Below are 12,962 nucleotides of genomic sequence, written 5' to 3'. Positions count from 1 at the left end.
CCCAAGAAAACAAGGCTGTTGTACTTAAGCTGTTAAGTGTAACCCAGCAATGAGCAATAAAGCTTGGTGCATCAGCACTTAGTGAAGGCAAATTCAACCCCTGTGTAGCAATGGGTTAGAGGGGCCGTGGCTTCTCTAAGCCTACCAGGAAAGGAAGCGGCCAACAGTAGGGGTAGGGAAGGGAAACAACCCCTGTAAAGGTTCAATTGTTCAGATAACAGGCTTGGCTTTAAAAAAAAAAAATCTCCTTTTGCCCAAGTTGCTTCTCCACATCACAGTTACCTTAAAGCTGAGAAACTGAACTGCTCTTTTGGCAAACAGCTCCTGGAAAGGAAGTTTTCCCAATAGGCTTCCATCCCTAGCCCGGCTACTCCAATTCAGTGGCCCACACCCAGGAACCGTCACACCCTTCTTCCCCTCCTGCCAAAGCAGGGTGGCCCAGAGCTGATTAACAGAAGGTTAATACCAAATTTTAAAGCCAAGAGCTTTGAAGTGTAGCTCACCAGCCTCGTGAGTTATTTGGAATGTTTGCTACAAAAAAAGGTAGTTACAAAATGTATACATCTCAAACATGCTCCCCAAACATTATTGCATTGTTTATTTCCCTTAATAACGCTGTTTGAAGCTCTGCCCAACCTGATGGCCTTTAACCCTGAGGCGAAGGAGAAGATTTGTGTTTGGTCAAGTTGGCAACAGAAAGTAAACTCTGGTCCCCAAGGGTTAGAGGTCAGCAGCGGCTGGGCTGGCCCCCCCAGGCATCGTGTGGCAGAGGCAGTGGCAGGGATCCATTACATCTCGTTCAGGTCTAGCAGGGTCTGGTCCAGCATTCTTTGCGTGCAGAGATGCTCCTCTTTGGTGGATTTCAGTTTATCTGGCAGGAAGCAAGAATCAAGAGTTACAAGACAGCTTCAGACAACCGAGAAACCTTCGCCAAAGAAAGCTTGCGCTAGCCCCTTCCCAGCACGCTGCCGCAGCAAGTCCTCAGACCGGGGGTGCCTGGCTGGGTGCAGCTAGAAGCTCTGAAGTTACCTGGCTCATTTGTAGCCCTTGCCTCTCGCATTGCCGGTGCTCCCAGTCAGCACGGTCACGATGTACTTTTAGCCAGGGCTCTAGGCAGTGTTTGCATGCAGGTGCCTCCGACTGTAGCTAGCTTTCCCCAGGGCTTCAACACTTCCAGACAGCAGACCCCCGTGGCCCAGCAAGGCACTCAAGAGCAACGCGGAGGTAAAACACACTCAGAAATCACCCCCTGGAATTACAGCTGGTTGTGCCCCTCTTCCCCCCAGCACAGGACAGAGATGCCAAGCTGGTCACCAAGACCGTAACTACCTAGCAGCAGGGAGCAGACAACCATGCCTCAAGGACAGCAGGGAAGAGGCTGTTTTCAGTGAAGGGCAGGCAGGGAGCAAGTAGGAGCGAGGGTGCTGCAACTCTGCCCGAGACTACAGGCAGCTGCACAGTCAATTCTCACATGTTCCTTAAGCCAGGAGGAGAGCTCAGATCAGCAACTAGCGCTCTAGGTAGGCTTTACTCCAAAGGTGAGCCCACCCTTATCACTGAAGAGATCCACACGCTGGGACACTGGACAGACAGGCTGTAGAAAGATGTCCTTTAGGTACAGGCAGTTTTCTCAAAGCCACTCCCCAACCTCCCCAGAGTCAGAAACTGTGCACAGAGCAAGAAGCAGCCTTCCTAGAGCACTAGCAACTGCAGCGTTTAGATTCCCTGCAGGCACTCAAGACACAGCTTCATGCTGTGGATTTTGGGACTTGCTTTCAAGATGTCCATGAGCTTTCCCAACCCGTTCTGGGGCTCTGCAGCTGCACTGTGGTCAGGCCCCGGGAATGACCACTTCCCCCAAACCTTCTAGGTTAGGACTCAACTATATAGGAAAGTACTACAGGTGTGCAGTGTCTTGCAGACAATGAGGTCAGTCATTTATTGTTACAAGCCATCATTCCATGCAGCAGGAAATCCTACAGTCATTGAGCTAACAGTAAATTAAGCTGTAGCACTTGACAGGCATCTTTTAGCAGACATAAGCCTAACTTCACCCCACCCCTCTCTTGGTGGGTGCAGCCATTCTGGTTCCATGGAGGAGCCAGGCAGGACCCCCTGGGCAAGTGAACAAGACTGCTCAAAAAACAGCCAAGTCTGAGGGTTATTTCACCAAGAATAGAGGTTACCTTTATAAAAAAAAACACTCTTAAATAAATTAGAGGATAAATTCAAGTGCCCCATTAAATAGCAGCAATTGCATAAACTTTGCAAGTCTGCCAGTCTTAAGAATGATCAGATTTCACTGTGGTCCACAGCATTGGTGGTCGCAATAAGCTTGTTTAATGGCATTAGTGGGCCCCCTTCTCAGTCACACAGATCATGCAGCGTTAACTTCAGCTCGTTAGAGAGCAGGCGATTTTTCTCAAGCTGGCTGTACAGGCGCTCTGCAGCAGCAACAGGATTAGGGGAAACAAGAGGAAGAGAGAAAAAGAGAGAAAGGGAAGGTTAGTAGAGTACCAAGATGAGCACATCAAATAAGCTGTCTCCATAACGCGATCCTCTGAGGATCAAGTCTAGGCTATTACACAGATGAAGCCCGGGAGAACAAAGGTTTGTCTTACTCTAACTTGCGTTTCAGCTCAGAAGGATCACAGAGAAAACCAAGTGCAGGCAGAAATGGAAGTGCTGCCAAGGGCTTGCAAAGGCAGAGAGAGGAAGAAGAGAACACCAGAAGAGGAGCCTGCAGGCTGGGCTGTACCCAGGTAAGGAGAGAGATTTGGGATGTGCTTTAAGCCTGTGGAGCACTTTGCAGAAAGAAGCAGTCCTACCACAGCTGAACCAGAAGCACCTTCCAGAGTGAGCCACACCACACAGCAGTGGGATTGATGGGGTTTTAACAGTAGGACAGGGTCACCAGAAGAACTAAGAATGACAGCATCTCATACCTGACCTGGAGGACACTCCTCCAAAGACATGCCTTTGTGCCACACTAACAACCCACCATGTCTAGACAAGGACTGAAGGCAGTATTAGCTTCAGGTACAGGACAGAGGAAGTTCTGGAGCACACACTCCTATTTTATGTCTGGCCCAGAACAACTAAATGAGCGGGGCACAAACTGCCACGGCATCTGACAGCCTTCACCTCCCACCCAGTCCCTGTCCTTACACCCTCGCTGGGCTCCAGCGGCCATACTCATCCCCAAGGCTGGTGCCAAGCACATGTACTCATCAGCAACTCCAGGGAAAGGGAGAACCAGTCTGATCCTCTCCCAGGAAAGGTCACCTCTCGGGGCTGGATGGCCACTGTCCTGCCATACAGCCTGTCAGCCACAACCAGCCACCGCAGAGAACCAGTTCAGCATCTATCTCTGCCCATCTACACAGGCAGGGTCCTCCCAGCCTGACAACTCCAACCCCTGCATTTGGGGAATTCCAGGCAGTGAAAAATCCTTATACGACAGCTTCCAGCCTGGCAGAACTAATCATCACACAGCATGCTGCCTCTGCCTGATGAGCAAGCGTGAAGCACAGCAATTCTTGCTGGCCTTAGGCTCCTTCTCAAATCCTTGTACTACAAGGTCCCTAGGAATCTAGGGCACACTCTGAAGGGGATCTACACCATTCCTCATTGCTTTCAACCTAGGAATATTGTGCTCTTGAACAAGACCTGGCCAGGTAAGATTCAGGACACTGAGTCAAGCTGTTCACACGGAGCAGCCAAAGCATGTCCCCCTCTCCAGAGAGTCTCAGCCCAGATCCTCCATGACAGCTGCACACAAGGGGGGAAGCTCACCTTCACCCAGCTACCCTCAGCTCCTCTCAGCCCTCAGCACCTGCTCTAGCTGCATGCCACTCCGCAGGACAGGGGGTAGTACGATTGATTGTCCCTTCTTTAAAGCCACCGAGGGACCAAGCAACAGCCAGAGAAGCCAACAATTTCTGTCCCACCGCAATCTAACTAGAAGTTGAAGGAAGTTGTGGTATGGGGGACAGGTACACCCCATCCTGGCCTACACCAGAGCCCACCTTGCACATCAGCTACTACTGCTGCTAGGGACTCGCTCTCTGGCCTCCATGCTGGCTCTGAGCAGGTAGGCTGGGCACCCTGATGCCAGTCTCCAGCCACAGGTGATCAGGGCTGGTCCTGGATCTCCAGAGTGTCAGAGGATGGGAGTGAACTGCAGTCAGAAGTACCAGTGACTGTAGGCTGGTTCAATGGCTCACAGCCTTCAAGGAAGCGTTACTGCTTGTGGACAGGGACCTGATGACCCACCCCCATGAGGGAGCAGACTGACTAAAGTAATTAGCATGATCCTTCCTAGATCTCAGGAACAGCTCCTCAACATTGAACGCTTGCCCAGGTCTGCTGGGGCTAGCTCCAGTGTTTGGCCTGCTCCCTTCTCCACCCAACCCTCAGGGCAGCCTTACCAGCCATCCCTGCAACCTGGGGAGCTCCAGGACTTGTGCCTCCTGGTCAGCTAATCTGCATTGGCAGCACTCCTGAGTCAACAGCCCAGCTCACGATAACCAGCCCGCACAAGCCTAGCAATCCAGTCAGACCAGAAGCCTCTCAAAACCTCCCAGGGCAGAAGTTGCATCACCCACCATCCATCCATCCACCACTCAGTGTGGAGTTCCATCAGGACAAGCAGGCAAAGGGCCTGCCACAGCCCAGCCTTCAATAACATCGCTTGCAACACCACTGTGCAACAGCAGAACCACCAGCTCCACACAGCGCGAGTCAGTAATAAACCTGCAGCTGACAGGATGTCCCCATGAGGAGAGAGGCCATTTCACAAGGGCAAGGTGCCACCTCCCACCTGGTAAGAGCTGGCAACTGAATGCTGGGCTGGAAGCCTCCACACACTCAGACACTTGTGACAGAAGCCCTGCCCCTCCCACAGGATCTAGAGCCCCTACTCCAGCTGCAGCTTTGGTTACGAGGAGTTATGGGTTCGTGCTTACAGGGCACAGAGTTACTGCCCCATTCCCCAGGAGAGTCAGACCACCATCTGCCAGAGCTTTCCAAGCTACCACCCTTTGAAATTCCTTGCAGGAGTGCTCCCTCCTTCCCCACCCAGACCCAGCAGAGAGGGGATAGCCCTGACACAGAAGATAGAGTGAGAACAGGCTGGGGCAGTTCAGCGTGTCTGGACTATCCTTACTGCTAGTGCCATTTGTGTGGAGAACGGAGTGACACAAACCTGAGGAAACCACGGGAGGTGTCCCATTTCATCAAAACTCTGTTCATGAAGAGCTCTTCGGGCACTGTGGCAGATGAACCAAACCAGAAGGGAAAAAGTATTTGACAAGCCACCACGAGGCAGCACATACAGTTATGAGAGGCTGATCAGTGTCTATGATACCAGAGCAACTAGCAACAGACTCAGACCAGCGGTGACACACATCAAGTGTCTGCAGCCTGCCACCAGCTGCAGTGCTCAGTGTAAAGCTCCATGCCACACTCCCAGGAGGATCCCGTCACCCTCAGCCCCTGCATGGGGAGGGGAGGACTCCGCAAAACACGGATTCCTTGGTTCGGATGCCCACAGCCCTGTTGCAGTGACATCCCCATTCCTGAAGCAAGGGGCCATCCATCCCCCCCACAGGCACAGGCAGCACCTTGCACCCAACCAGTCCTGTCCAACTGGAAACCAGCCAGAGCTCACTTGATATTTATTAGCTTCACCCCCTGCCAGTGACCTAGTGACTATCAGGTGTGGTGACTTCCCACTGCGAGCCAGCATTTGGCAACCGATGCTGGTGAACACTACCGAGCAGGCAGGTGTGAGGAGTGTCTTCAGCCAGGCTGAAGCAGGCACAGCTCGAGGACTTCCTGCTACAAACCCCAGCCTCCCATTTGACCCTACAAGAGCATGCTGCGTGCCGAGGCACCATTTGCAGAGCTGCAATTCACATCTGTGAGCCAATAAGACACTCAAAGGGAAAAATCCAGTGTGTTAATGAAGTATGTGTATTCCATCCACCAAGGGTGCTGAGGGTTACACCGGTTTGAACGCAACATTGAAACAGTTACTCTAAAGCAGCAAGTGGTCACTAGAAACCCATTTCTCAAAAGCACCAGCCGTTCCATTCAATTTATACACGAATTGTTTTCCTTAAAAAAGTGACATCATGCTCAAGCAAGAGGCAAGAGAAATACAAAAGGAGCTTTATGGCTCTACACAAGATATGCAGATGAGAACAACATACTCCCAGCTATGCCCAGACATTGAAAGGGCAGCCCCTCAGAGCACAGCAGTGTCTGGCACATCGGGCCAAACAGAGCGAGCTTTGTTTAGGAGCCAGTGCAGCATAACTAGGGGGCTGCTGCTGCTGCTGTCAAGCTTCAGCGTCTTTACAGCACTCGTTCCCAGGGATGCCCTGTGCACAATAACTGGAAAAAGGTACTGGAATTCAGAGCAAGATGACGAGAGCATGAATGCAGGGTGCAGATGCAGAACAAGCCACCAAGCAGAGAGGCAAATCCAAAGTGGCGTTTGGAATCACAAGACTTATCTGTGTGAGACAGAAGGAGACACTAATTTTAAGAGAAGCTTAAGTGTTTGTGCACAGCAAACTTTGCTTAGGGAGCTTTCAGATGCTAGCGTTAAGGCTGTTCCTCTGCAGTGCAAGTACCTGACCTCTCCTTGGTTAGTGGTAAGGACTGTGCGGAGCAGCTGTTAGCAGAACCCACCGCAAATCTGAACAAAAAGCCAAGTAGCAAAGTTGCAGAAACATACGAGTTCAGCTACTTCCACAGATCAGTTCATGATCCAGCCCATCTCAAGCCTGTTACAGCAATTCCTAAGGAATCCACTCGAGCACTATCCACAGCCTCTTCCAGGAGGAATCCCAAGACCATGGCCCAGTGGCTCCAGCAGGCAACTAAGCCACATTACCTTAGGAAGCCCTTCCCAGCAGGACTGGGAATTGCACTCAGAGTTCAAGTCAGAACCCCTTCAGGCCAACACAGCACTTAGTGTTACACATGCAGATCACAAGGACCTAGAGTTAGGAGTACAGCATGCTGCAGGGAAGCCTCCACAATCCTGGAGGCAGAGATCTGTAGAAGTAACCTAGACAGTGCCATTGATTCTCCAACTATGAAAATCACAGCAAACCAAGCAAGCTCTGGCGGTCTAGCCTGCTGAAGCGAGAGGCGAACACCAGCCAGCTCATATTTACATGGAAGTCATGTCATTCAGGGCGTGGTCCAGTTCCTCACTAATTGCTTTGTACTTCAGTTTCTGGGCATAGAGCTCATCTAGAAGAGGTTTAGGAGGAGAACAAAAGGGAAACAATGAGGGAAGGCAGAGGAGTTCTTCCAACACCCTGGGGCAGGAAAAGCAGCATGGGATTCATGAACAGAAGAAAATGAAGTTAGATGTGGAGACATCACGACTCCGTATTAGTTCCCAACAATGAACAGGAGGGTTCCAACAGCCTGAGGACAGTCTGACCAGCAAGTGCCTTCCAGGAATACAAGCTCCCCAGCTCCAAGGGGAGCAGAGCCAAGAACTCAAACCACATCAGCTTGTGAGAACAAGCTGCCCAGCTAGGTCAGCAAGAACCACTGACAGGAAGAGTAGCAGGGAAGGGCAACTCCATCCTCTTAGGCAGAAGCTTGCTACACCTAAGGAAGGCACAGATCAACTGAGGTGCTTAGTTCCCACCTTCAGCCTCAATACAAAAACCGGCTTGGGAGAAGTCAGTCACGTAATAGTCCTGGGCATCAGAGGGAATTCCCATTCTGTAGTACACAGCTAGGCAGGGTGAGCCGAACAGACAGGCCACACCTGTGTTCTCCATCAGATAATGGAGCAGACAGGCAGATCACCCGCCTTCAGGGGAGGAGGCAGTCCTGAAACTCTTACTGATGCACTCCTTGAGCATTGTGTAGAGCTGGCACAGACTGCTCCCACCTCCGGCTGCCTAAGCTACAGTACAGCTGGTAATGTTGTTAACGGCTTCACAGAGCCCAGAGAACTTTGTCAGTTGTCATAAACTAGGTCACTTCAGCAGCAAGGCTGGAGACCGGAGCCAACTCTCGTTCAACGTGTTTCAAGGGGAGCATGCAGGGATTTGGAGGAGTTTTTGCAGTTCCCAATAAAAGCTTGCCCTGGATCATGAAGTGGCTCAGATTGCTGCTTGGCTGCAGTTCTGGAACAGCTCAGCTGACACCATTGCTATTTCTAGATAGAAAACCTCCTGAGTGACTCCAGACGGTAGGACGTGGCTTTGAATCTCCAAGACCTGGCACTAAAAGACCACAAAGGTACATGCTGTGGTTGAGGCAGGAGGCCTGTAAGAGTTTTGGTTTACCAGCACCACCACTCCAGCCACAGCTATCCACAGAAGAATCCAGCCACAGACCCAGATTTAAGGGAGGCAGTTGGAACCTTCTCCTTCCATGGCTTGGGAAAAGGTAGGATTCTGCATCAGCTGGCCTCAGGAGTGCTTCTGAAGCACTGTGAAACCAGGAACAGGAGGAGGAAAGGAACCCATCCTTGGCACAGGCTGACCACCACACTGAATGGATGGGGCTTCTGGTGATTTAATCTTGAACCAGGACCGACATTGGGGAGTCTGAGTCTTCACAGGGGCTGTTTCAAGACTCACTGACTACTGTGGTTGACTTGCAGGAACACTGTCTGCAGCAGACAGCCACGTGCATGAAATTCTGCACACAAGTATGTTATTGTAACCAATTCCTGTTGAGTTCAGGCATTTTTTTCCTATGCCACTCCTTAAATTGGGTTAAACTGGAGCATAGGAATCCAGTTACATTCCTGAGGACATCACAACCAAGATACACCAGCCACGCTATCTGTCACTATCAGTCAGATATGGCAAGGTGTTTGGATCAAGAGCTTGATACCTGCCGCAGCACAGCCAGGGAACTGTTTTCAGAGTAGATACACAGGGCATGACTCCAGAGGCACCAAGCCTCACCTTGGCTGAGTTAGGTCATGCTCCAAGTATTGAGAAGCAGAGCAGCATCTCCACTCTCCAGCTATCTAGGAGATAGTCTTCCTCAGCTCCCCATTCCTCACCACGTATGCTTTGGCTTCCCATCCCCAGAATGTACCTTCCAAATCATCAATGGTCTTCTCCAGCTTGGCTACAGACCGTTCAGCAAATTCAGCACGGGTCTCCGCCTGCCAGACAGAAGCGAGCCAGTTAGTACAACAGCTTTGGGATACAGCAAAGGACTACAGAGGCATCAGCCTGAGGACATGAAGTCTCCCACCCTCCACGGCTCTCCCCAGTCAAGCTGAGGCCAGCTCACCCAGCTGGGCCATCCTGACATGGTCACTCACCTCTTTGAGTTTATCAGTCAGGATCTTGATCTCTTCTTCGTATTTATCCTCTTTTTGAGAGTACTGTGGAAAACGAGAGGAGTCAGCAATCAGCAGCCTTCAGCAGCCCCAGGTACCTCCCACTCCAGAGAGCCCACAGCTACAGAGGGAGACTTAAACTCCTCACTGCAGTGCACATGCCCACAGAAACTTCCAACTAGGAGTTATTCACATCCCTACCCTAGTCCAACAGAACTGGGTCAGGCAGCAAGTCCCACATCATGTTACCCACGTAACAAACTTGGGTGCAGGAAAATTCTCATTCCAGCAGCATAAACATCTTGGCCGATCGAGTCTGCCCCAAGGCAGGGAAGGGCAGCCAGACCTCCCGCGCTCCCAGCTTCTACAGTCAACATTAGCCCTGCACTGAAATCCGTTAGCTCTCCTGGGAGAGCAAACACAGCTCTCCTTGTTTGCTTAAGGCTGCAGTTGCATCATTTCTATCCCAGTGGGTGTTCTGCTGTCACACACCCTCCTAGCAAAACAGACGCGTTTCTGGCCCTTGGACAAGCAGCCCTACCTTCTCAGCCTGAGCCTCAAGAGACTTGAGATTGTTGGTGACATTCTTCAACTCTTCTTCCAGCTCGGAACATTTACTGTGGGGTTTCGTAAAGAAAGGGGAGAGAAAAAGGAAAAGAAGCGGGAGGGAAAGACAGGAGAGACAAGAAGTGAATCCATGTGCAGGGAAGACGAGGAAGTTCTTTAGGAGACGGTCTGCAATCAGACTGGATGGGACCCTGCTTTGAGGCACTTGTGCAGAAAGCAAGTTCCCTTCCTGCCTCCCAAGTTCATATTTTAAGAATTCTGCCAGCACACGCACAGGGCACTGAGCTGAGCAGCTGAGACGTGGACACAGATTTCTGCCGGACCTGGAGTCTTCAAGTAGAAACTGCATGTTTAGTTTGCTGTAAGGAGGGAAGCTGTTCTGACAGACACATGGACAGCCACCACCACTCAGACAGGAATATTTATGGGCAGAGAGGACAGAACATTCCAGGAGAGAGAAAGATGCAGTTAAGCTGAGGGAAGGAGCATAGCAAGAAGACCACAAGAGTTCTGGTTTAATGGTTCAAGGAGGGAAAGGTTAGTACCTTTTCTTCGGCAACAGACAGACACTTCAAGTTCTGGTCCATCACTCTGATCTGCTCCTGCAGCTCCCGGCAACGACTGTTAGTGACGATCACACGATGGCACAAGCCAGGTGGGGGCAAGGGTCAAAAGGAGCACCAATAACACAATACCGCAGAGTAAAAAAGGGGTGTCGGGGAAAAACACAAAAAAGTCATGGTCATGACATGCATGTCTGGGCAGGAAGCACAGTGCTATTGCTGCGTACACACTAACTTTGTTAGACAAGGCCCAGAGTACAGGAAGGCCCTGACCAGCTCCTCAAGGATCAGCTAAAGCATCCAGCCATGTGAAAGGAGCCCAGATACCACAATTTATGTGTCTGCTCCGAGCAGAGGAAGTCCAGCTTGCGGCTCAGCAGTGCAGAAGTCTGTGGTGATCACTGCAAATATTTTAAGAGGCCAGAGACCAACCTCAGCCACAGTTCTGCCCTTGGACATCCCGCATGCCACTTCAGCTCCCAGCGCGGGAGGCCTCTGCCACTTTAGGACAAGTGCTGTGCACTGACGTGCCCCGTAGCAACGTGTAAGGATCTCGTGACCATACGTACAAAGCAGTGCTGGTGAATACCAAGTGGAGAAGGATTCTCTGGCCTTGCTAACTAGGGAGTCCCTCCATGCAAAGGGGCAGACCATCTCCACTACAAGGCAAATCACAAATCACAAACTCCATATCCTCAGTGGACCCAATCCTGTTCCGAGCAGAAGAGTGCTTCCAACTCTTTCATTTGAGGATCTAAACCCACCCTGTGCTTCAGGCCTTGTGTAACAAGGTTAGAAATCCTGTGTTAGTTCCCATGCAAAGGTAGACATGCCAGTTACATGCAAGCAGATTACTCACGATTCTGCAAGCTCAGCTCTCTCTTCGGTACGCTCCAGATCTCCTTCTATGATCACCAGTTTCCGAGCAACCTGGAAGGGAGAATCAGAATTAAGAGGAAGGAAGACGATTTTTGTACTTGGAGGCTGTGCAAGGCAGTAAAGGGAACACCTGCAGGAGTCACTGGAGCTGCCAGAGTCTTTTGGCTAAGGGGAACACTGACGTAGCTCTGCTGTGAGCCAGGCTCTCCTCGCAGGAAGAGGAGCTGCCTCTCCTGGCCAGGGTCAGCTGTACTAGAGCATCCAAGGGTCTCACCTCCTCATACTTCCTGTCCGCCTCCTCTGCAATGTGCTTGGCTTCCTTGAGCTGGATCTCCTGCAGTTCCATCTTCTCCTCATCCTTCAGAGCTCTGTTTTCAATGACTTTCATGCCTCTGCCCAAAAGAAAGCACAGGGAGGGGAGATGTATAAAACAATCCTGTACAAGCCAGCGGTGTAATGAGTTTCAGAGCATTAACAGTGCTCCCCTGGCACCACGTTGCTTCCTTACGAGCCATGACACCTCCGAGTGCAGAGGGTAGCACAGGAAGGCAGACACCGCTGGGCTGATGCAGATACAGCAACCTTGATTGCTCAGAATTAACTGTTCCTTGGAGCGTTACTCCAGCAGCTCATTGGGCTCCTGGACCAAGGGAAATGTGGTGCTGCTGAGAAGAACAAGCCAGGCTGTCTTAGGGACTCCACACGGCTGAGCCAAGTCCTTTCCAGGCTGGAACGCAGGAAGAGCCAAGTCCATCTTTATGGCAGGACATCAGCTGGGTCAGGCTGCTCACTGTGCACCGATGAGGCACACCAGCCAACTGGAAGTGGACCGCTCCCCTCTGACTCACACCACCAGGTCAGGGGACGTCTGCCAGAAGGGAGGATGCTGGCAGAGGCAGCAGGAAGAGAGGGTGCCCCACCAGCAGCCACCTTTACAAGTCAGCGGTGTCCCAGAACCCACTTATTTCTCCTCCCTTGGAGGCGGGGATGCATGGTAGTACACAGCACTTACTTGCTCCTTAGCCTCAGGTTCCAAGATACTCACACAAGGCCAAGAGCATTGTTTTAGTTGCTCCGCATAAGCGGGTATTAACTCCCACATCCAGCCTTGATGTGGTATCTACTTCCTACCCTCCAGGAAGCCCAAGAGGTTGATGGCACTGGGCCCTCAGTCAGGAACACATCTGAGATGTTTGACAGAGTGAGAGCTGCAGCCCTTGCTCACCTTTCACTTTCATCTGCAGCCTTCTCTGCCTCTTCCAGCTTCTGCAGAGCTGTGGCAAGGCGCTCCTGGGCTCGGTCTAACTCCTCCTCTACCAGCTGGATACGGCGATTCAAAGATGCCACTTCTGCCTCAGCCTAGAGGGAGCAGATGAGGATGACTCAGTCTGTGGCAGGTTTAGCAGTCAGTGCAGGGCAGCTGAGGTCTGCCTTCAGGTCAGCGGCAGCACATAGGAAGCCAAAACAAAGCCAGGGTGCTTTATCCATTTTCTCACAGAGGCTGCACTCCCATGCGCTTGCACGCAGGTTAAGCTTCGCAACATTTCACACACACACACGCTTTCTCCATGCAGCAGTCATCCTGCAGGTTTCTCGCCTGTCAGCTTGAG

The 12,962-nt window shown here is 51.5% G+C and overlaps 1 protein-coding gene across 6 annotated transcripts; it reads right to left on the bottom strand.

The window, feature by feature from the left end:
• Window positions 1-402: 402 nt before the first annotated feature.
• LOC104071770 (tropomyosin alpha-3 chain) lies at window positions 403-12,707 on the bottom strand. 6 transcript variants are annotated; one of them, XM_009581292.1, is made up of 10 exons: window positions 12,578-12,707; window positions 11,627-11,744; window positions 11,333-11,403; window positions 9,885-9,960; window positions 9,326-9,388; window positions 9,094-9,163; window positions 7,191-7,269; window positions 5,207-5,270; window positions 1,472-1,594; window positions 583-871 (listed from the first exon to the last, which is right to left on the bottom strand). In XM_009581292.1, exons 2-9 carry the CDS (start codon window positions 11,738-11,740, stop codon window positions 1,517-1,519), a joined length of 615 nt encoding a protein of 204 aa, XP_009579587.1. In that variant the 5' UTR covers window positions 11,741-11,744; window positions 12,578-12,707; the 3' UTR covers window positions 583-871; window positions 1,472-1,516. The 6 variants fall into 6 exon arrangements, with proteins under 6 accessions (XP_009579589.1, XP_009579588.1, XP_009579590.1 ...); XM_009581294.1 differs by lacking the exons at window positions 1,472-1,594; window positions 5,207-5,270 and having other exon boundaries at window positions 403-871; XM_009581295.1 differs by lacking the exons at window positions 1,472-1,594; window positions 5,207-5,270; window positions 9,885-9,960 and adding an exon at window positions 10,456-10,531 and having other exon boundaries at window positions 430-871.
• Between the last annotated feature and the right edge of the window lie 255 nt (window positions 12,708-12,962).

The sequence above is a fragment of the Fulmarus glacialis genome, unplaced genomic scaffold, assembly GCF_000690835.1.
Source record: "Fulmarus glacialis isolate BGI_N327 unplaced genomic scaffold, ASM69083v1 scaffold36997, whole genome shotgun sequence".
In the NCBI taxonomy this organism is placed as follows: domain Eukaryota; kingdom Metazoa; phylum Chordata; class Aves; order Procellariiformes; family Procellariidae; genus Fulmarus; species Fulmarus glacialis.
This window is presented reverse-complemented; position numbering and strand designations above follow the sequence as displayed.